The sequence below is a fragment of the Pagrus major genome, chromosome 1 (genome assembly GCF_040436345.1).
Source record: "Pagrus major chromosome 1, Pma_NU_1.0".
Lineage (NCBI taxonomy): Eukaryota > Metazoa > Chordata > Actinopteri > Spariformes > Sparidae > Pagrus > Pagrus major.
Window position 1 is genome coordinate 23,360,383 of NC_133215.1, and position 25,187 is coordinate 23,385,569.

The 25,187-nt window shown below is 41.9% G+C and overlaps 1 protein-coding gene across 1 annotated transcript in view; it reads left to right on the forward strand.

The window, feature by feature from the left end:
- LOC140999859 (cytoplasmic phosphatidylinositol transfer protein 1-like) overlaps window positions 1-25,187 on the forward strand; it is a 70,684-nt gene that overhangs the window by 34,163 nt on the left and 11,334 nt on the right. Inside the window, exons 2-3 of the mRNA XM_073470410.1 lie at window positions 20,295-20,443; window positions 24,627-24,715. Of these exons, the coding sequence (XP_073326511.1) occupies window positions 20,295-20,443; window positions 24,627-24,715 (238 nt within the window). The remainder of the gene's footprint in view (window positions 1-20,294; window positions 20,444-24,626; window positions 24,716-25,187) is intronic.

Sequence of the window (25,187 nt, forward strand, 5' to 3'; positions counted from 1 at the left end):
GCTGTTGAGGAATCAACCTCAGCTGACTGGACCGCTGCTGTGGTATTACGTCAAGAATCATTAGTGCGTGTAGAATTACACCAGCGTGGACAGTAACACTATCTGACCTATCATTATGCAATAGCCCAACGTGCCACTCACAAGTACATTGCATCAGTAATGCACAGGTCATGAGAGGGTGACACAGACGTCAATGGATGATAAAAGTCAGAGACCAAGAGATGGGGAGGGGAGGGAAGAAAAAGGACAAGAGAGAAGCATATGTATGGTCAGCACATCTTCGTGTTCATTATTGAACAAGGCACAGGGGTCAGAGGGGTCAACTCTAACTTACTACTGTTAATTGTCAGTTAAGTCCCCAGAAAGGACAAAAACCCAACTCAACCACCAACTGCAGTTTGTTCGGACCGTGTCGACTGACTGCGTTTTACATGGTGCATTCAGGTGCTTGTAAATTACAAACCTTGTGTCGCATTCAATTTATTTGCTGCTGAGGTTAATTTATTAAGTAATCTACCTTCATTGAGTTTCTTAGTGTTCTTGATATTCCAAAGGATAGTTGATTTAATAAAACTTAGAGATCTTTCTTCCTTTTACCTTTACCTTTTCTTAATCAGCCTCGATACCCCCTGAAAAACCAAAATGTAACAAACACTTTTTTTCACCCCACTCTGGCTGACAGCAGTCGGCCACTGCGTGGTCTCCATGTCCTGCAGGTGTTTGCACAGCTGCTCCAATTAGGTACTACACAGGGTTAGGGTCTCAAGCTGGTCCTTAGTTGCTATAGTATGCAGTAAATCTCCACACTCTGATTTGGACGAGACTGAAGAGACCTGCGGCACGACTCCAACTTGTGACATTTCATAAAAATCTCATGAAAATGTAAAAGATGACCTGAGGTGAGCGGAAGTGTCATAGTGTAGAGCGCACAGCTGCCGCTAGTAAAAACAATTATGGGTCATATAATCAGCATGGTAGTTTATTATTATTAATGACACACCTAAATCATATTCATTAAAATTATATCAGCTGTGTTCACCCTGCTGTTACATTGAGGGCTCATGTGGAAGAGAAGAGCATGTAAGACAGTTTGAAATAGTACAAGTGAATACTACAAATACAAGGTAATTGGAAAGAGCAGAAGCAGCACAGGTGTAATTAACAACATGAATGATGGCTGTATTCTATTTAGATTTGCTGGATAACCGGCTCTGGTATTGTGTATGCATAAATGGAACAAATCCGTCACTTATGATATCATTTATACACCTTTGCCTTTCCTACTGTGACACATGACACGTCTATTCTGATAAATAGTGAATTTAATCTGCAGTGCCTTTTACATTTGTTGTAATCTACAATAATATTGTTTTCACATAGCAGCTTTAAGATAAGGCATTTATTGACTCTGCACACACACCTCTCAGAGTTGGACGGCACAGTTGACAGCACCTCCTCAGATCTTGGCTGATTAGCTTGGCTTGATGTAACAGTAATTGTTTAGGGCTGCAAACGTTAGCTTCAGGTGAAAATGGCTAACATGATTAGTGATTGTCATGAGGCAGAAGTCACGCTCGCATGCACACTAGTTCATAAAATCCAACATGTGCCCCATTTAAAAAAAATACTTATTGATTGATTGATTTATTATCAGTCACAGATGATCTCTGCCTCCCTCTGACATACCTCCTACATAAGTAACGTGAGCTTAATGTCCGCCCACAATTCAGAGCATGGGAGCAATGTCGCGACGTAACCTTATTGTCCAGCTGAGGCCGGACAATCAACATAAGCTGCAGACTCTCGATTATGCTCTGTCTCTGCATCGATGCAGAATCTTCCACGTCCGCATCGCGATGCATGTTATAATCAAGAAATTTCCACACCTCTACTTATCAGGTTCAGCTGGTAATGACTAAATTGGAAGGCGAGGGAGTAAAAATCTCCTCTAGAGAATTTATTTGTCACACCAACTTCTCCTGTTGTGATGCACCTGTAATAAGCATGATTTTTATTTTTTTTAAATGGAGTCATTGGGTTGAGCCCTGAAATAAGACTGACGTGTGAGTAAGAGATGGTGAGGACAGGAAAGGTGAAAACAAATGGAGAGCAGAGGAAGACAAAGAGAAAGGAAAGAGGAGGAGGAGGCAGGGAAATTGACTCTTCTTTGTCCCTGATGATGAAGTCAAACTTCACCCATCATGGCTAAAAATAGCACAGTAGTGGCTCTGCTGCTACCACACACAACACACACATACACACATCCCCAGTGGGGATTCCCATCAAAGCTGCCTTCACCCATCCTGACCTTTACATTTAAGTTATGTTTGCTCACTCTCTCACTCTGCCATTCACAACCTTCCTGTGTGGTATAAACCATTCTCTCTCACACACACACACACACACACACACACGCACACGCACACTCCCTTTCCCACACACAATCAGTACAGATCCCACACGACCTGTCTTTGTAACCAGCAGCCTATGATTTCCTCTGTGCTGTGGAGCTGCCCTTTGTGCATTTAGTTGAACAACTTGCACATTAGTTTCCTCAGCATGCATTGTGCAGCAACAGCAGCTGAGCTTTTAAGTGACGAAAAACCAAGGCAGCAAAGGACTCATGAATGATGTGAGAGCAAAGCACACTGAGTGATGTGCAGCCAAGGAAACAACAGGCACAAAGGGGTTCATTGACATTTTAAAACGTGGCGGTTCTAACCTCAAACTCGATGCTCGGTTGTAACAAAAGCAACAAATACACAATGTAAGTTCTGTTCTTTAGTGAGATTTTACGTTAAATATTAAACTTCAAGGTCCATGTGGTAGCTGTTTTAGAGTTTGGAATTATATCACGTGATCTTCAGCAGCAGTTGTAGCTCTACTCGTGTCATTGATTCCCCCCTTTTTTTGTTGCAATTATTAAAGACTATTAGTAATTTTTTTTTTTACAGTATTTACACATTATAAAGGTGAAAGTGTCTGCAATTGAATTTCATAACTCAGGCTGGCCTAACATGCAGTGTACACTGAGTAAGCCCTTGAGCTGCTCTGACTGCTGTTTATCTAAAGTGTTACATTCAGCTATCAAACATGAGTTTGAATAAGAGCCGTGGCTTTATTTTACGCACACAAACACACTGCTCCATCTCCTGCTAGTGCAGAAGGTGCTCTCAGTATCACCTTTACTTTAAATGAATAGTTCAACATTTTGGGAACGACATTTGTTTGCCTTGTTGCAGCTGTTTGATGAGAAGATCGATGCCACTCTCAAAAGTCTTGTCATCACCGTGAGGTTGCCAGCCAACCTGCAGAGACTCCAGGAAGTCACTGTGCCCGGTCAAGAAGTGGCCTCGCACATGTCACACTTTGTTTTTTCCATGGATTGAAATGACAAGTGAAAACATGCTTACTAGTGAGCTTCAGAGGTGTTGGTGAATTGTGTTAACTTTGGAGGGAACCAGGCTAGTTGTTCCCTCCTGGTAGCTTCATATTTACCACACAGACATGAGAGCGGTATCAACCTTCTCGTCTAACTCCTTTCAAGAAAGTGTCTTTTTAAACTTGAGCTATTTCTTTTTAACTCAGTTGTGATGCCTTTTTGACTTTATCAGGAAGCCCCCCCGTATTGTGATGATGACTAATAATTGTTTAACTGTGAATATTCGTATACAAATTATATATAGGTTGCATGTCTTTGGCTCCTCTTTGGTAACACGTACCCAGGTGGTCAAATTCAGATATGGGTACAAAAAAAGAAATGACACCACACAGCATTTTGCTGTTCACACTCATTAGAAACCATCAGATTGTCTCCACTTGAGAGCGAGTATTCGAAATGGAAGGTGTGACTCTCACTGGTGTTCATAAATAGATCTCTCCGTGTATCAATTTTTAAAGGACAACGTTAAAGAAAGTTGAAGAGCTAGTTTGGGGACAGTAAATGCAGATGCGCTTGCAAGCCAGCGTGCAACTGCGGTTCATCGTCTTCGGTCTGAGCGAGCTGTCACTGTCACTGTTTCCCGGCTGCTGTGGTCACTGTGCACCGATGCTGCCTGTTTGTGTTGTGTACATGTGTGAACACCTCTGAGCATTGAGATGGAGGACAGGAAGTGCTATAAGTGACCACATGTATGCATTCACACTGCAGACTTCCTTCTTGAGCTCTAAATTGCAATCTGCAGAGCTGTGTGAAAACCAATTTCTGAAAAGTAAAAATACTATATGCTAAACGTTATGCTTACCTTGACACGTTCTCCTTCTGATCCATCTGGTCCATCTGCTCATCTGTGGGTCACTGTGGCTCTGAGAAGAGAACATTTCAGTGTTTTGGCAGTTAAAGAAAAGTGTGAAAATGAAAAACAGATTGAAAGTCCAAGAGCCCCGGAGAATGACATGGAGGTGAAGGGAAAATGATATCATGAGATGGGGCAGAAAGTGAAAGGATGTTATAGAGGAGCGAATGAAGCGACAGAGAGAAAGCAGATGACACGGTTATAGTTGACAGTGAGACAGATGTGACCGGAGTGTAGGGAGTGGTGTTTGGTTGTGTAAAAGCATATAAAAGCCTGATTACTCGGACAGCACCAAGGCCGCTCCGATCCGTCGCCTCCCCTCCTCATCGTCCTCTTCACCAGGCTTTCTGGCTCTTTAAGGAGATTTAGTGTTCACTCACGGCCGCTGTCACTCTCGCCCTGTAAATCCAACTTCAACGGGTTCCTTTCTATTTGCACAAACATGCACACATTGTAATGTTGATTTCAAGATGAGCTGTGTTATTTGTAGCATGTTCAGCTCTTCAGACTTCTGTTAGGCTTGAATATAAAGTAGTTCTCCTTCTATGTTTAACCCTAAAGTTCCTTTAAACTTAATATCACACAAGCTATTCTAATTTTATTAACATGCTGTTGATAATGTAGACATACCTCCTGCATAAGTAACGTTAGCCTAATGTCGACGACTTAACTTTATTGTCCAGCTGAGGCCGGACAATCAACAATCAACATAAGCTGCAGACTCTCGATTATGCTCCGCCTCTGCATCGATGCAGAATCTTCCACATCGACATCGCGATGCATCTTATAATCGAGAAATTTCCACACCTCTAGTTGTTGGCCACGCTGTGTGTTCTGAGCCGGCGGCCCTCCGTGTTCCAGCACAAACTGCGAGTCATTTATTCCAGAAGTGGTTGGACATGGAAGGTTTTATAATGGTCTCTGTCCCATTTACAAAAAGGGCAGAGTAGCAGCGAGAGGCAGATCTGTAGCACTTCATGTATGTGTCCTTGGTGTGTGTGGCATGCACACATGGTTTACACGTGTGCACCTCCAAGATGAGCATGTCCGCACGTTCACACCTGTTTGTTTGCGTGTCTGTGTAATATGCCCCTGTGTGTGTGTTTAGGATGGTTTTCCCTTCGGTAGAGGAGGGCTAACGGTTTGTTTACATCCTCTCAAGTTTCGGGGGGATTTACAGTCCCTGTGTCGGCCAGTGAGGACAAGGAGGGCGGCTCTACAGGAGCCTCCTGTGCATCCTTCTTCTCCTTCTCGGCCCAGCTTCTCTCTTGTTACATCCCTCTCATGCTTTATTCAGTCTCTCTCTTACTCTTTCCCACTCGTCGTCTTGCCTCTCCGTCATTTGCTGTCATTCCTGTTTTTCACTGTCTCATTCCTTCCCTATGAAATCCTTCCTTTCCCACCTAAATGTAGAGCATCTCTCTCTCTCTTTTTTTCCTCCACATTAATTTAACACTCCTTTCTTGCTGGCTGTCTGTCAAATTCGTTTTCACTCCATCACTCCTTTCATTTGTCTTGGTCTGGGCCTCTTCTCTCACTTTCTTTTCCATTATCTCCCTCTCTCCTTCTCTTGTCTCTGTTTGGCTGGGTCCTGCCTAACTCTTCATATTACTCCTCGTCTCCCCCTGTCCTCGTATCCATTTTTCTCTCTAATGTGCTCAGGGTTCTGCTCCCCTTCTGCCTTTTTTTTTGTGTGTGTTTGTTGTTTGCTGCACATCTCCCTCGGATATTAAAAATCAAGCCCCATCAGAAATTGGTTATGTTGGGGTGCCGCAAGTTTTCAGTCTATTCCCCATGTTCACCTTCTCCTTGAATCATAATTCAACTGCTGTTTTGTGAGTCTAGATTCCAGAATTGTTCCACAGTCATAATCGAAATCATTAGTAAACCTTTTATATCACTTTACAAATTTTATGCCTTTGATACCGGTGACAGCCTTGGACAGAGGCATTATGTTTTTTGGGTTGTCCGTTCCCGGCTGGCCGGTTCCCATACTTGTGAAAGTGATTACTCAGGAATGCCTTTTTAGGGAGTTTCTTCAACTTTGGCACAAACATCCACTTGGATTCAAGGATGAACTCATTAGAATTTGGCAATAAAAGCTCAGACCAATGTGACCTCACAAACACATTTTTGGACATTACTCAAGTATTCATATGCTAATTGTGACAAGGTCAACTTCACTGTGACATCATAGTGTTCTGCAAAAAACTATTTTTTGGCATTATTACAACGCCATAACTCAGGAACAGAAGGGGAGATTGTCACACACCACACCATGTTTTATATTAGGTTGGATAGGGTTAGCCCTAACCCTTAATCAGATTCCCTCAAAGTTTTCACATAAACATAAATTATATGAAACTGGACAGACATGAATGAGAACTGCAACCTGACTGGTACCTGGAGGCACGCAGCCGCTGGGCAGTCATTCTAGTTTTGAATTTGAAACATCAAAACCGTTGAGAAATGTAATTTGCCTTTTGACTTCTCTGATATTCATTTTCATGTTCATGTTTTGATGAAATTGAAACCCACATGCAGTGTGATAGCAGCAGGGTATTAATTAGGCTGCTCTGACCTGCCACTTACCTCATCCATGTTTCTCTCAGATGCCCTGCACATCCGTCTTTTTTTGGCACACGTGGGTCGGCGGGAATTAATTGTTCTGAATGCAGACTCAGTGATAGGTTAATGAATACAGCCAATTAAATAATCGCTCAAACTGTGAAAATGACAGAAAATGTGCCAAAGTCTGTGTCATTGAGGTTCTGGTGGAAAACAACAAACTGGTGTAGAGGAAGCACCGGGGATAAGTGATTGTTTAGTGCTGCTGCTGTAGGTGGGTGAGGAAAAAGGTGTTGAGTGTTGTGTTTGTGTGTGTGTGTGTGTGCTTGTGTGTGTGTGTACAGAGGGCATACAGTGTAATAAAGATTATCACTCACAAAGTAATCTGCACATACACACTGTTGATGGAAGTGTACATCTGCCCACTTTAAAAAGACAAAGCCAATGACACACAGAGAGCATTGAGCATATGTTCTGCCCCCCTTCACCGTGCTCCAAGCAACACGCGCACACACACGCACACACACACATGCATTCAGGCACACACACACACACACACACATCATGGTGGCATGTTGCTGAGTGCTCTTCACACCACTCTCTTGTGACACACACAGGCTGCAGCAGCTGTGGGCGCCCATCTGCAATTCATAGCACAACTAGCATGACCTTCACCTCAATGCCAACAGCTAACTGGGCTTCAGCCCAGCTCCATACAGGCCGGGGATTTGACTCGACTTCCTCTGCCGTTATGAGCATTTTTTGGTCCAGACAGGTGTAACATCATCCTGACAAGCCAGCATTTGAATTTGGCGTTGAGGGAGATTTTAATGTGGAAATATCAGCCAAGTATTGCGGCATGTCTATATTGCTTTATCTCCTACTCCTGGGACAGCAGGTTTCCAGTAATAGATTACCTTTTGTACTCCATCTATATCTGCCAACCTGTATCCACACGCCTGTGCATACCAATTCAGAGTGATGTGTTACTATGTCAGAGCAGTGCAGTTTTCTGAAAATAAGCAACACTCAGAATCAGAATCAAGGATTTTCGTGAGAGAGTGAGGAGGAAAGGTGGTGAATGTGAATAAATAATATGAATAAAACTTTAATACATCACCTCATCCGTGATCCCAAGCTACTTTGTAACAAACTTGTTTGTTTCACAGCTGACTGATATTTGAATAAATGCGACAATTTTTTGCTTTATTTTCAAGTATCAGCGCTTTTTTGAGACTCTTACCTGGTAAACTCCTTGAATAAATAGACACTTTATCTTTCTAACACTTTCTTTTTCTTCATGTTGTCATGACCAAAATTGTCTCTGCAGGAAACATCCCTCTAACTGTCTCTGGCATTGAATTTGTTTGTGTAAATGTGCACTGTGCATCATCTGTGTGTGCATGTGTGATGAAATGATGAATAATAATAGTTGAGGTGATTAATAGCTTTGTCTGAGGGGAGACGTGCGTCCCCGGTGTATGCCTCAGCTGGCCGGCACTTTATCCCACATTAGCAGGAACTTGAAGCTGACAGGTATCAGGTTGAGTCACAGGTGGGCACCTCAGCACAGTTTGTTTCACTTAAAGGTCAAGGGAGCCGCCATCAAAATCAATATACAACAGTTGGAATCAGTTTTTTGAATATTTATCCCATTTAAATGTAATATTTCAGACTTGTGCATGTTTTACTGACATTGACATGTAATCAATAATCTGTGAGATCAGACTGTATCAACATACAGTTTCTACCCTTTCATTAAAGATAATGTGTGGATACACGCTATTTAGCCTGAATCCAATACACACACAAGGATGTAATTTAATCTAGTGCTACCAAGATACTTCTGGGTTAAATGTCACAACATCAATTGGACACATTGCCATGCAATTTTAAACATATGTTCATGTCCCCCTCAGAATAAATTATAATACCCCCTTAATTTTTCATCCAGCACCAAAATGAATGACTTCAATAAATGACACATCAGCCTCAGCTATACCTTGTGTGCTGTACAACTGTCCAAACTGACGGCATGTGTCCCTTTCACATTGAACAGGTAGTATGTAGTATGGTTACTGCTTCAACATGTTTAAGCGTCACACCGACGGATCATTTTCAGGGACTTTCAGGGTAAAAAAAACAGGAACTTTAAGCCAAAACATAATCTTCCCCTCACCCAAACCAAGCGTTTTTTGTGCCTGAACCTAACCAGAAGATGAGCACAGCATTGTCACCTTAAAGTTGCAACATGAAGAAATGTTTCAACATATCCCTAGTTTTCAAGAGAGTTACATTGCAAACATTTATTCTTGCGATTGGGTTGATAAGAGCACCAGCTTTGACTTCTGCATATACATACTGAATGTTAAAGAGCAGGTTGGTTTTGACGAAACACATTTGTGACCAGTTCAAATCTTTCACAGCAAACTTGAAGCACAGTAGAAAACTTTTTATTTCATAATTTTTCTGTCACAGTTCAGCTGTCCCCCAGCTTCCAGCAGACATTGTTATGACCATCTCAGTTAAACCTCTTGTGCCGGTGTTGTTATAAGCCGGCGCAAACACAGACAACGGCTGTCTTCTTTTGCAGACAAACACGTACAGTAATTTATTTTTCTCATATAAACTCTACCCACAGGAAAGACAGCAGGGAAGCTTTGGAGAATTGTGAGGCTTGTTTTCGAGGACAGGACTGTACTACACATGTCTTTCTGTCCTGCTTCCTCCAGTCTCTGCTGCTCAGATTTTGCAGCCTGAGCAACGCCGATAACTTGTCTCTGTCTTTTTCTCTTACTCACTCAGTCGCTATCATCACCATCTTATTGTTGTCTTGTTCGTTTGCCCTTTCTCTCTACTCTCTTGCCTTCATGCACACACATGCACTAATTACACTCCTGGTCCACCTATTGACTGTCAGGCCTACAGCTGAAGGATAATCTTATCTGGAGAGAGCAGCTCAGAGCACTGCACTGCACACTGCAGCCCAGTTGATTAAATGTGCGCAGAACAGGGGAGAAGATTGTGTGTGTGTGTGTGTGTGTGTGTAGCTGTGTGTGTGTGTGTGTGTGTGTGTGTGTAGCTGTGTGTGTGCCTTTGCCATCATAGGTAATGAAACTGCAAAGTGATGGGTCCATAGCTGTGCCAGCAGTATGGGATTGTGTATGTATGCATTTGTGTGTGTGTGTGTGTGTCTAATAGATGGATGTTGGAGAGGCTGCCAACTGGTGTAATCCTACCTACACGCTTTATGGAGCAGAGGTGAAATTAATGAGTTTTTTCATTTGCATTTTCAGAGTGTATATCATTTCTGTCCATTGAAAACCATGTATCTCCAAATTTGGTGGGTTTGAATTTTTCAGATAAACTGAACGATTAAGTGTTCCTCTACGAGTTGGGGGAATTCTTTTACTTCTTAAGATAAGTAACGCTTTTAAAAACCCATCGGATTATCTCATATCATTGCCACAAAGCCATAAACAGACCTGTTTCTATTAAGAAAGAAGAAGGAACAAATTTTTCTGATTTAGAGAAGATGCGGTGAGAGAAAGACTGGGTGGTTTGAATGTGGGTGCGTTGTGAATTTTGGCATAAAAAATGTGTGTTGGACCATGGGCTGATTTTATTTTTTTATTTATTTTAGGTAAGATATTCTGGCAGCTTCTTGTTTCTGATCCATCTAGTTTCTGTAGGTTTCACACAGATTTCAGGCACAATTCTTGCAGGACCAACACTGGTTAAAGCAACAAATGGTTAGGATGGTAGAAACTGGTTGACGTTGCTGGCCTCATGAAATTTGTTCAGGGTTTTCTGTGGGATCACCTATTCGAGCCACTGAAAGTCAAAAGGGAAAAAGCAGCCAATGAGTAAAGCATACTAGTTTCCTATTTAGGGTTTTTTTCTGCTAATTTACTGATGTGCCACCTTTAGAAGTAATTACAAGAACACTCATACATAAATGTAATCTGTTGGTGGGTTCCAGTAGTGAAAGAGGCTTTATTCATCTCACGTTCCCCCTCATTTCCTGATATCGGTCGTCACAGCTTGGTCCAATATTGCACCTCTGTCCACATTCCCGCCACCACCCTCCATTACTCAAGCCACTATCGCCCCGCTAATGCAGCCATCCATCAGTGTGAAGGGCCGAGTGCTTGTGGGGGCGGGAAGGGGAAGAGCTGATTAAAGAGATGTAATAAGCACAAGGGTTTTTCTTATTATTTGATGTTCAAGATTTCCCCAGAATTTTACTTACTCAACCTGCCTGAGCATCAACCCTGACAGCGTGACATCTGTGGGAGGTTGGTAAACTGTACGTTATCTTACTGCGCATCGTTATAATTGTATTTATACCTGAAGTGCTTATCAACACCACTTTGTGTTCCAGTGCAATCATTTGCATCGAACTGTGTTTACCGACAAGAGTTTTATGAAGCATTCCTGAGCCTGCGTAGTAATATCCTTTTATACGACGAAGTGGTAATCCTCGCCCCATCGTTGCTTGTGAACGAGTGAGTCTTTCATACCCAATCATGATACTATCACCTGTTATCAATCCACCTGTTTACCTGTGGAATGTTCCAAACAGGTGTTTTTGGAGCGTTCCACAACTTTCCCAGTCTGTTGTTGCCTCCGTCCCAACTTGTGGCTGCCATCAAATTCCGAATAAGCATATATTTATAAAAAAATCATTGAAGCTGATGAGGTGAAACATTAAATATATTGTCTTTCTACTTTGTTCAGGTCAGTGTTTCCCACACATACAGTTTATTTTATTAACTAAAATTAACTTAAATATCAACAAAACAACAACAAAGGTACGGGAATGGAATGACAGTGACCACGCAAATTCTTATTTTTTTTTTTTATTTAGAACTGGTCTGAGCCATGTTTCACATGAGCAGTACAAAACCAATGGGTCTGATGTGTAATTAAGGGTCCAACACTCTCACTGTGTGAGCTGCATGCCAGTAGACGATGCTTTTAAAATAGCTATCAATAAAACAATAGCCTGCCGTTCTGCTTGGGTTACCACAGGTCCTCAGCATGTGATTATTATAGCATTATGTACATACATGCTTCACCACACTGACTCATTCACGAGGTAACCATGGAAAGCACACTGAGCTCATTTATACAAGCTGTGAGCCGAGGATTATTTTCAAGCTTCCGCCGTCCTCTCCGTCGCTATTTCATCCTTTCAGGCAGAAATTGAGCAATTAAAATTACTTGAGCTCTGGGGCAAGAACAGTTTCTTTATTTCCGCCAAGGTTGAATCAGAAGTCGACCTTGTTTAGGTACCAGCCAAGCACAAAATGGTCTCTCTGTTGGGCTGCCTTGGTGCTCCTGGAGGGCATTAATGTGGCCTTCTACAAGTGGAACACTGTGATTAGCAGAGCTATTAATGTAGCTATTACCTCACATTGACATTCAAATTGAGAGGTGTGCTGACCTGGCTGCTGAGGAGCAGTGCTGGTTAATTACGTCCTCACTGATACTTTTGTTGTTCGCAAGACTCTTTGGCTGATGCCGAGGACTTCTGCGTGCAGGAGGTCATTTATTCTGCTTCATCTGCCAAGGTTACCTTTAAAAGGTAATGTAGGGTTACTGGAATATAATAATACAAACTGAATAAAGATTAATGATCTTTTGTTAAGGAATATCTTTTAGTTATTTGGCAAAATCTAACTTGTTCCTTCAGACATGACTGCTTCCTTCTGGTGGGAAACCTCCAAATCGGCAAAATGCTGGTTTGTAATATCTCACAACACTTAACAGCACCAGAGACCAGTAAACACATATGTTTAGGTTGCATAAGAGACAATAGTTTAACTCGGTGCAACTCATCCTCAACAACAAGAGGCTGAACTCTGACTGATTCAATGCTTGTGAATGGTGATTGATTGATGGTCCCACATCATCATACAGTACAATCAGAAGCCAAACTGAGAGGCTTCCATCACTGTGTTTGTCTGAGTGTGCCAGCGAAGCCTGAGTACTTGAGGTGGCCGCATGTTTGACGGTTGATGTTGTCGCACAGAATAACGAGCGTGATGATCTCTCAATGGACAGAAAATGATTTCTACTCATCCCTCCATCCATTCTCGCCTGTCTTGGTTTATTGCTCTCATTCATTTGAGTTCCCTCTCTCCATCCTTTGTGCACCGAGGCCTGTGGTCGTGAAATACAGCGATGTGCAGCCTGTTAATCATAACTTCTCCTCTCCCTTCTTACTGTTTCATTCCTTCCTCCGTTTCCTCTCCTCTGTATCTGCTGATTTTCCATTTCTTAAAATTTGTCATTTTTGCTTGCTTTTCCTTCTCTTCCCCTCATCATTCTCACCCCTACGACAACAGTGCTGTAGCTTTACTGATCATACACTCCTCTCTTTCTACTCCTCCTTCTCCACTTTCTTAACGATGGTGCTATAGCAGTATCGACTGCACAGAAATGCTGAGGGAGTCCAGATAGACCACATATTGATTGATACAGCTTAACGCGGCAATGTTGTTTATTCATATTGTGTTTCTCCAGTCTGGCGGTACGTCTGGCTGTCTGACAGCTTGTCTAGACCCTTTTAAGCCCTTAGAAATGTGAGCAGTTTTGCACAGGTTTATCCTCTTCTGTTTTTGTTTTGTATGATGAATGGAGCTACTTGTGTTTCAGGTGAATTACTGGGTGGCCAAGGCCTATGCTACTACATAGAAACATTTCAGGTGGGCAGAAATAAATGAGATGAAAATGAACTGCGTTGAAAAATTGAAAAATAATTCAAGTGTGAATAATTTAAGTGATGTCTAATGAAACTACTTGTTCTGTTTTTTTTCTAAGGGTGAGTCCCAGATGTGCTGAATGCAAATCAGTGTAAAATGAATCTCTCACTGGTCTCAGTTAAAAACCCACCTTGATGTTCTCTTTTTGGATAAGTGTACTTGATTGTGTGACTGAGAACAATCCAGAGGTATCGATACAAATTTGGGTGTTCAATCAGTCAGAATTACACCACAATTTTTTCAATCCAGGCATTTTCTTTTCTTTTCGAAATGGATACCCAAAGATGCCGTAACAGCTGTTCGATATATCAATTTTGAGAAAAATATTGCATTTGATGGTATATATCGCAATGGCAAGTGTGACTCCAATCTACACGGTGTGAAATTACTTTTCATGTCTGACCTTTTTGTAAAAAACTAAGCTTGTTCACATGGATCCAAACAGTTAGCATCCAGAGCAAATTAGCTGAAGACCAAATGTCACACACTCACACATGAACAGGTTGAATTCATCCAGTTTATGAAAGGAATTAATGACAAAATTGTGCTGTTAAGATTTGTTGGCTCTTACTTAAACCCTATAGAAATGAGCAATGCATGAAACTATGTGTACTTAACTAGTATTTAAACTTCCAGCCCAGGTGAATACTGTATGTTTAATAAAAGAAACTGAAAGCTAGGTTGTCTTGACTCCATCTGTGACTAAAAATATCTCACCTGGCTGTCAAAACTAGCATCAACTAGTGAGTCTGTGTGCCTCAGCTGTGTTTGTGCAAAGATGTGGCAAACCAATCTTTTACACAGTGGATTCATTCAAAACAAATGAATGGCTTTTTTTTGTGTGAATGTGGACATGAGAAGGGGTTGGGGATGTTGTTTGATATGATTTCACACTTGTTGGAACGTAGCCCTCGGTGTGTGGATTTGAGTTTCAAGTACCTAGACCAGAACCTTCTAATAGGGGGTGATGATGACAACACACTCCAGTTTATGGGCATTGATTAATGAGCAACAACAAACTAGAGTGCCTTGTCATCAGACAAATCGAATAAAGACGAGGCGAACACTGGCCTCTTTGTGCTGGCTGCGTCATGTAGCTAAATGATCGATCACGCTGTGAAGATTCCAGACAAGAGACAGAGTGACTAGTACTTCAGCGCTGCAGCGTTCTCTCAAGTGATTGCCTGTTTTGCTTCAATGGGGGAAAATAACAGGGCTATTCAGCCAGTCAGTACAAGCTTTTATTTGTTGTTGTGCAAACCTCCCCTCTTATGGAGCGGTCTGTTTTCGGTTGTTCACGGTCGAGCACATTCATCACGGTGTCCTCAAACATTTCAAATCGTCGCACCTCATAAGAGGCCTAGATGATATATGCATGGCCTTGATATTTTTAGAAGTCGATGACCGCTACGGCTCATCGATGACGAAATGAACGTTAAAGGACATCTCTTGTCTGAACAGACATTAAATTAAGCTGATGTCACACTTTACTGGCTGTCTTTATTTCTGTCCGTCTGTGCCCCTGTCTCATTTTCTGCAACTTTGTCCTCGCGCGTGAGCAAAGGACTCACAAAAAACTCCCTCGCCCTCCTTTTTAATTCCCCCCTCAGCTTGTCCTGAGTGTCTTTCAATCCACACCACTTGCCTCCCTCATTTCGTATGTGGCATGAAGAAGAGGGATGGAGAACGTCTGCATTATTTACAGTAGCTCTTAACCTGGCAGGCTCGCAGTCACCGCAGCTCAGAGCTGTTTTTAGAAATGCTGCCTTTGCTTTCGAGACTTCAAGGAAAAGGTGAACTTTTATTAATGGAGCTGATGTGGTGGCGGATTAGGAAAGAAGAGACTGACTCGACAGGAGGTGACGCAACAAGAAGGCGTTATGCAATTTGTTCTGGCTGTTGATGTAATGTAATAACTTCGGCTCATGTATGCAGCATTAATAAATTAACACACAAATGGGCAGAGGGCTTTTTCCACTTTAAACGCTGAATTATGTAACCTTTTCTAACATAAGCTCCACCATGTTTGGATTCATACATATTTGAAAGCGTGTTCATCTTCAGTGCGATCCTCTCAACATTCCCTATAATGAATTCATTGTGACTGAACTGAATTGTCTCAAAAGTTATCATATTACTGGCAGAATGTTTTAAACAACTTAGTTGTCCAAATCCTGATCACTAAAACACAGACCTCATTTTTATTGAATGAATGCACTTACCTCATGCTTAGCTAAACGGGGGCTGCTGCTGTATCAGTGTTAGATAACGCCTGAAGATTGGTCATTAAGTTCAGAGCTGCAGCACCGGCTGAGCCGTTCAGAGCCTCACACTGCGTACAGGTCATTTCAGGGTTGATCCCGCAGACGCTCACAACGTCCCTTAGCTGTGCTGCGAGTGCCGCAAATGTCCTTTAGCTTGATGCATTTCATAATGTGGCAACATGACAGCTCTGCACTCACCAACTTCTGCAGAACTTTTTAGTGGCTTGTTGGTTCTGCTCCACTGCTGCTCAAGACGGTTTAGGAAATTGTAAGCACAAGTGGCCGTCAAGGCGTCTATAATTAATTATTTTATATTAACAATGTATGACATGACTGCTTGTATCTGAAGGGGGTTGCTTGTAGTCATGGATGAACTCGCAGAGAATCATCACCTGACTCTGCAGTTCTCCTACAAAGCTTTATAATGTGTTTGAAAAAGAAACTCTTTCCACTGTTTACATCTTCCTCCCGCCTCTACTTCTTCTATTTGCATTACATTCATGCATGACTTACAGTCTACACCACCAACTTCTAGAGAAAATATGTTTTGCATAGCCTAGTTTTCTCGCACCAAGCCAATTAATGGAAATGCGTCTATTTCACATTTCTTTTTTTTTTTCTTTGTTTGGTGACGTTTCAAAAGCGTACTTCAAATTAGCTTGATAATATAAATGGATATTGCTTTGGTTAAAAAAAAAAAAATGCCCCAAAGCCCTCTGTAAGCTTTTTACTTGGCATCAAATGACTAACAAACAAAGTTATCAATTAGCTGCAGGAGCATAGTGGAGCATGTAGCAGCTGAAGAATGAGGAATTTCCCTCAGAAGTTGTTTGACACAGCAAACGGGAGTTAAAAGAAGAGTTGGCACTGGTCTCTGAATGAATCCTTACATTGCTATGTATCTGCTTGATTTATGAAGAGGCAACTGTCTTCTAACAAGCGTGTGATATCAGCTTTATACAGTAATAAATAAAATGTCAGTGTTGTATTTACATCTTGTTTCTGCTGCCAACAAGTTGCCATAAAAACTGTTACTGCAGGTTTAAGTCGTTAAAGGAGGAAACACTCAGTTAGTCTTTCCAAAGAGTTGAATGAGATTACTTGTAACACTCTCAAGTCTGTGTCCTTGATAGAAAACTTGAGCCTAGCTTAGCATGAATGGAGGCAAGGGCAAACAGCTACTGAGTGTAGCCTGGTGTTGTCCGAAGTTCAAAAACATGTCAACCAGCACACTTAAAACTCACTAATGAACCGATGATGTAATGTAAAAATGTAAAATGACTTTCAGATTTTAGGGGAAAGCCGATAAACAAACTGTCAGAGATTTCTCTTTAGTACTCACTGCTGTCACTGTGTCATCAGTTTACACCAGTACACAGAAAAGTAGACACTTCTCTGGCTGTGGCAGAGTTCAGCCAAGCAGTCAGCGCCTTAATAACTTTTAGTGCCTGATCTTAACCTGCTGCTGCTTTTCATCTCTCTCTCTCGCTCTCTCTCTCTCTCTCTTGTTATTCTGTTGTTGTCTAAGTGCGTGTCCTTTTCTGATACCTCACGTATACCATTGTCTAGAGACTGGGGGTCACACAGTAAGTGAGTCATTACATTGCTGCCCTTTCACAGTTTCACTGTGAAACTAGTTGCGGCACCACAGAGGACACAGAGACCAGGTGCTGCAGCTGGGTTTGTGACCTTTAATGAGTAGACTGTGTACAGAATGATCAGAGGAATGTGTGGATGCAACATTCATTGGTTGTTGATTTGATGATTGTGGATTGTGTCTAGGTACCGTTGGTTTTTGAAGTGTTTGAACACGTGCCTGGTGTTTTATTGTTTTACGACAAGTATTTTCAAATCTATCTGACCCTGGTTTGGATGTACCATGTGTGTCCATGTGCTGTTTCCATATTCCAACTAAAGCTGTGGGATCCTCCTTACATCAAATTGCAAGTCTTAAATCGAACGGAAAAAGGAGAATGAGTTAGTATGAAATGCAGACAGGAGGATTTTCATTCCTTGCACCAAACTTAAAATTATTCCAAACTAATCAAAAGCTGTTCTAATTCATCAGCCTTGTCCTGCAGCCTGTTAAAGCCTCTTTACTCTGGTGGGACAGTTTTTTTCCAGTGATTACTGGGGGACAATTGGCCACTGAAAGCTCTATTGAGCATAAAGAAAGTCATCAACACACCTCATAAGAACACTGATGCTCATTTGATACAAGGAATATATTGTATAGTATGTCTAAATATTGTTGAAAATAACATGTAGTAGAGCCAGCACACTTGACCCTCATGCATCCACTGTGACATAATTATGGGATAGTGGTCATTTTAACCAGGTTGATTTTGTGTCCTTTAATTTTTCACTTGAATTCAAGCGTAAATAAGCCGCTTCCACCAGCTTTTAGTTTCTCTATTTTTGATGTTTATTCTATTAAATTTCATGAAGCATCCAACATTATCACGCAAGTGTTAAAACTGGCTTTCAGGAAGCCACAGATGCCCCAACTATGCAAATCCCCCTGTGATAGTTTCTGTTATAGCTGCTTGCTTTTGCATTCTTCCACCACGCTTGGTCTAATGACCTGCAGGACTGTGCATAATTGTTTCATTTATTTTAGCACATACCAGTAAAATATGCGTATCCATCAGAGATTTGCATCGGCAGCTAGGCGGTGACACCGTTTTCAGCCCCTCCGGGAGCTATTCTGGGTGAGCACCTTACATTTTTCCCTGACGGCATTTCACAGCACAGCCAACAGCCGTGGCAGGTAAAGGTCGGGGGAAGAGGAAGTGTGGAGTCCAGGGGAATACGGCTGATTTTAGCTCTCCTTCATTAGCTGTGCCCTACTCTTGCTCTCACTGAGATTTCTTTTTAGCACATGTGTGGAGGAGCGTAAGGTGACTGAGCAGAAAACAGAGTGCAGCCTCGCTCCTTCTGAGCCTGTAACGCAGAAAAAGGTCACAAGCATCATCGGCCTCCATCAAACTATCGTTTTCTTGCCGTTCACGCTTCATTAATCCTCATCGTCCTGCTCTCTTACCCAGAATCTGTAGTCAAACATTTCCAGTTGTGTCCATTTCCTCTGTCTTTGATTTAATCCCGGCGCCTCTTTCTCATTAAAACTCCTCAACTCGCCCTCCTTTGATGCTCCTCGGGCTCTCACTCCCAGTCAGCTCCTTTTCTCCCTCTTTGAAATTGTCCTTTCATTTCCATAACTTTCCTTCTCCTTCCCGGCTCTTTTGTCACCAACAGAAGCTTTGGATTTAGAAGATTAAAGATCAAAAGCAGACACAAGTGCAGCCTACAGTCAATGTATTGCTTGAATAAAGTGAACAAGCTGCAGGGCATCTAAAACAAAAAGCTGTTATTGCCTGGCCAGAGTATTTAATTAAGTGAACACGGTCCGGTGTGTACGAGTGCCACAGAGTCACGTTCATTGAAACAGAGAAGCTTAGCCAGACACCAGCAGTGAATCTGGCGTTGTATTGAAGAATTTGCTGCAGAGGCTCGACATGACTTTACTTTGTTTTCTGACCTTTTCTCAACGAGGTCTGCAAAATAAGGCAATAACCAAAGAATTGGTGTTGACTCAGGGACACGCAGATCATCTGCCTTTAAGATTGTGGAGGAGTAGTTTCCCACTCACTGTCGGCCTCGCGGCAGAAATAAAGGCAGCAGCACGTTTAGTTTCATTCATGACTGCACAGTTTATATTCTCTAACAGGGAAGTTATCTGATGGATCATTGATGAATCTGAGGTGTCGTTTCAGACCTTTTTAGTATTTATCAGTATTAGTTTTGAGTTAGAAATACACTCAATTCTGATTTTACAGATGGAACAAAAACATGCTAGAAATTGAGATGGTGTGAATAATATCACACTTTGCATTCTGTTACCTTTTAATTTAACTCCACGGTGACTCTTTTATTATCACCAGTGTTTGTATTGTGATCACCGGCCTCCTGTTCCTGTCATCATTATGCATGATAATAAAATATCCACTACTGGTGTGATGAATATGTTCCATGATAATTAGACAGGGTGTTACTTTTTCAGCTGAAACTGCGCAAGTTGCATACAAATTTGCCTCAGATCCATTTGTAATGAATGTCTGTGACAGAAAGGCTTTGTTGCAGTGCAGAAACCGTGTGTGTGATTCTCTAGTTTTTCATTTTTAGAGTTGCATATGATTCTTCATGTATCCAAATGTCACAAAAGGACAGTTTAGATAAATACAGAAAGCATTCCTGCTGTCAACATATCTGTAAATCTTTGACTCAACTTTGTCCCCAGCCTGTTACACTCTGTACTAATGTTTCTAGGTTCCAGGTCTCCTAAAGTGGCTGTTGTCAGACGATAGTTTTTGAACTTGTTGTTGTGTTTTATCTTCCAGTACCGGATTGGGCAGCTGTACATGATCAGCAAACACAGCCATGAGCAGAGTGATCGAGGGGAAGGGGTGGAGGTGGTCCAGAATGAACCGTATGAAGACCCGGAGCACGGCCAAGGGCAGTTCACAGAGAAACGAGTCTACCTCAACAGGTCAGTGGCACACCTTTTATACATGTGTTTAATTTGAATGTGGAGTACTCTTACACCCTACTGGCAGGTCATTTAGCTCATGTTTGGTTAAGTATGTAGCCAGTTCATGGGAGTGGATATGTCTTTTATCAGCAGAATCATCCGGTCCACAGGACATAATTTGTCAAAGGACAACATGAGCCACCTTTTCTGTAATGTGGCCCCTGAAGTGTATCTGCATATGAAGTGGCAAAGATTACAGTCATTGGATAAGGCTGTAAAGGTTTGCGCAAACACAGATACACACATGCAGGCCCTGAAATTCATTCCACGTCCGTTTGTCTGAGTGACTTATCCATCATGGTTATATATCAGCATCTCACTGCATCCTGTGATCCCGTGTTTGTGTGTGGTCACACATCTGCATGTACAAACAGTTTTGTTACATCTACATGAATCACAGAAGGATGACAAAGAACAGGGTGGAGAATATGTGAAGAAGAAAAGAAAATGACTGTGGGATGGAAAGAACAAAACATAAGGGCAAAAGAGGGGGGAAAAGAGGGAGGCACAGAGATGCTGTGGGCCATTTGTTTGAGCACAAATACCTGTGTCAGCGTTCGCAATGCCGGGGAACTAATTATGTTGAGTCAGCACAGCTCTGCTCTTCAGAGGAGAGGAGAGGAAGAAGGCAGAGGGAGCAAACAGAGATAAGTCAGGCTTCTATTGAGGTACTTTCATCCAATTTGCTCTGTCTATACCGCAATTTCAGAAAAAGACATTTTTTACATTTGCTCAAGGCTTTGTTTGGACGGTGAAGGAATCATGGTGTGAATAGCTAACGAATGGAGGAGGTTGTTTTATGGATTGTTGTCTTTGCACACCTATTCAACTGTAGCTTTTGTTGCAAGACTAAAAAATGTCATCCATGACAGCTTCTTAGATATGCTCACGCCATTACACCTAGGTGTTAGCTTCTCCAACAGGCTAACACCGGTGTTAGCTTCTCTAATGGGCTACCATAGGTCTTAGCTTCTCCAACAGGCTAATATTGTTGTTGGCTTCTCTAACAGGCTAACATTGGTGTTAGCTTCTCTAACAGGCTTACATCGATGTTAGCTTCTCTAGCAGGCTAACATCGGTGTTAGCTTCTCTAACAGGCTTAAGTCGATGTTAGCTTCTCTAGCAGGCTTACATCGATGTTAGCTTCTCTAGCAGGCTAACATCGGTGTTAGCTTCTCTAACAGGCTAACATCGGTGTTAGCTTCTTTAACAGGCTAACACCCATGTTAGCTTCTCCAAAAGGCTAACAGCAGTAGTAGTTTCTTAGATATGCTCATGCCATTACACCTTGTGTGTTTGAGTCTCTATTGTGTTAAGTCAAGTATGAATAAATATCTTGCTCCCGGCCAGACATTTGAACAGCTTGCTTACAACTCTCTTTATCTATGGAGGCAACTGTAATAGAGAGAAAGTGAGAAGCGATGAAAGCAATACAGAACAGAAGAGTGAAAGAAACCCTCAGCTCTTATGTCCGTTTACATCTGCAGCTTAGATGGAAAAAGGCAAAACACTGACCTTTTTCCAGAGTATCTGCCATCTTGTTAAGATAAAATGTTCATTTCTCAGGATGAACATGAGACGATGCATAAATGCCACTTCTTTGAATTGGTGCTTTGGAGAGGTTTGCAGTTTCCCATGTAATGTTTCAGCCCTGTCACAAAAGGTGATTTGTTGTAGAGTTGTTTGCCTGACAGGTTGCAAAAACTTAAGACATTAATGTGAATAATCACCTACGACTGCCCCATACAATCTGTTCAAATCCATCTGTGCTGTAAATCAAAAGTAATCGGTCCTGAATGAAAAAAGACAGAAAGACGCAAATGAACAGAGAAACTGAAGATGACAGTAAACAAAACTCTGAGTGATTTCTGGATAAACAAAATGTAGTAGATTAAACTAATATCTTCATATCAAGTAATGAACAATCATGATAGATAATGTTATTGTAAGGATTTTACCATCCATCTGGTTCTGCGACAACGAAACATTTAGCTCTGATTCAGCAGCAGGGAAGTAAATCTGGGCCCGTTCTGTCACGCTTCAGCCACCCCATTAGCCCTCACAATCTGCCTCGTGCTGTACTTCACTATTTGGCCAAATACCATTCGACCTGAACATCGATTCCATGCTTGTTCTGTCAATAACCTTCATTAAAAGTGCAGACGGGTTGGTTGATTTTATGAATAAAGTGTTCCCTTTCCTTTGAAGCGTTCAACTAAACTAGGGTGTGTGTTTTTTTTCTCCAAGTTTTCTAAATACGAATTCAGGCGTTGGTGTGAAAACAACCCACCATGCTTGCACGTTTTGGAAACGTGGGCCCCGTCCCAGCAGCTATTGGCAAAGATCTTTTAAAAGAACATGGAGGGAATGGGAGAAATCAACAGATGGGGGTGTGGGAGGAGTGTCAGTCTCTTTTGTTGGGAGGGGGAGAGAGAGAGAGAGAGAGAGTGGAAAAGCCTGCCAACATTCACACAATGTGACCGTCGAAGGCTGTTTTTATTCACAGCCGTCACGATGCAGTGGGCGCCATTTTTGTCTTCCTTAAGAAAGTGTTTTCCATGTCAATCAAATGAAGTGGAGATGAAGGCAGGCTACATAAAAGCCTGTTCACTTCTGTGTTTGACACGTCTCATAATAAAAGTTCTGAACGCAGCTTCAATTATAGTCTTAGCAGAGTTCATGGTTCAAAATCAGGGAATGTCAAGCATGAATAGTCACAAACAAAGTCCCCCGAGTCTACATATTGGCAGTATACTGTACCTCTGTGAACAGTGAACACATGGTAGATGATGCAAAGGCTGCCAGAAGGGTCTCAAATGCAAAGTTTGACATTTTAGGAATTACGCTGCTTCACTTTCTTGCCAAGAGTTTGAGGAGATGTATACCTCTCTCATGTCTGTATGGTAAGTATGAAGCTACTGACTGCAACTAGTTAGTTGAACGTAAAGACTGGAAACAATGTTCAACAGCGCCGTCTACAGTGAGGAAATGGCATGCTAGGGAGCTAATTCTCGTCTCATTTTTGATCAAATTCAATGCCCCGTATCGTTATTTTCCATGCTACCTCTGCTGTCATATTTTGCGGGATCAGTGTGATGGCAGTTTCCACGGGAATGAAGCAGTTGAGGCTTTTGTCGTATGAAATGGGGAGTGTTTTCATCTAAAGTAGGTTGGAACAACGATAGACATCGCCCAGTCAAGAAGTAGTCCAGCCCATAATCCTCCAGTAAAACCACAATGTGTGGTTTTTACACTTTGTGTTGGGACAGATTACACAAAGAAGTTACAATGTTTTAGAGGAGCTGTTAGCAGAATTGGTTATCTTTTAGATGGAGGTGTTTTCCCCGTTTTCAGTATTTGATCTAAGCTATGCTGACTGACTGTTGTCTGTAGCTTCACGGGCAATGTTTCATGATTAGTCTGACAATTATTCTCTTGAATATTGTCGCAGTACTCAGAAACATTGAAACAGTGAAATGCCCATCACAAGGGGATTTCTTGACATTGCTTGCTTTGTCAGACCAACAGTCTAAAACCAAAGATGTTCATTTTACTATGATATGAGCCTACCTAGTGACAAAGAAAAGCAGCCACTCCTCAAATTGATAGAGAATCTTTTTTGACTCGTTACTGCCACAGAGGTGCCCTTGAGCAACTCCCTCAAACCCCAACTACTCTAGTGGAGCTGCTCAGTGGTCAGCAGATCAGACTGTGATTGGAGTGAGCAGTTTGCTGGTATGAATGTGTGTAACTGTGTGAATGTGAACGGGGTGTAACTAAAAAGAGAGCAGAGCTTTCAGCTAAAATGTCCTGGATAAATTACATTTAATACGATCACAAAGCATTGTGAGGTTTGTGTTTTTTTTTGGTCTGGGGTTAAACAAAAAAACCTTTAAAGGTACCATGTTGTAAAATCTGTTTGTGTTTGATTCCTCCTGGATTAAAGCTTCTGGAAGCATGTTTTTTTCACACCATCCATCACTGTTCTGTCTTTTGAGCAGACATTCCTTTAAAAAGTGGAACATGTTTTGGAAGATTGCCGTGATAACAGAAGCAATTTCAGCCCAATCCCTGCTTTGCTGCTACATTCTCACAGTCTCTCTCCTAATATGTCCGTGTCTGTCTCAATGTCTCTCTGCAGTAAATTGCCCAGCTGGGCTCGAGCAGTGGTTCCGAAAATCTTCTACGTGACAGAGAAAGCATGGAACTACTACCCTTACACCGTAACAGGTGAGCGTGTGCTCTAACAAAAAGAGCCTTACTTTAAAGGTGTAATATGTAAGAAATGGCCACTTTAGAAGGGGGGTTAGCGTTTAACTCGAGGAACTGCTAACTGCTGCTAATTGTAGCTGCTGTTAGCTAGTTAGCTCAGTTAACCTTGCAGCTAGTGGTCCAGACTGGGTTTTCAGAGAACCGGGGATGTGTTGGTGGGCTAGCTGGTTAGCATGATATCTCGACAACACAATACATAGACGTCATAATGTCAAAACTGTTATTCAGTATGAGTTTTCGTGATGCATATTTCTGGCAAAATATTGTAAATTTCCACTGCAACTTCAGACATGTGTTGTATAATTCAGGAAGCTCCAATGCCTGGTTTTTCAGCTACTCCATATACCATCTCAGAAGAACATGTGAAATGGTGAAAATACGTGCATTCTAGGCCTAAATTTAAATGAAATGTGAAAAATCAGTGGCCTGA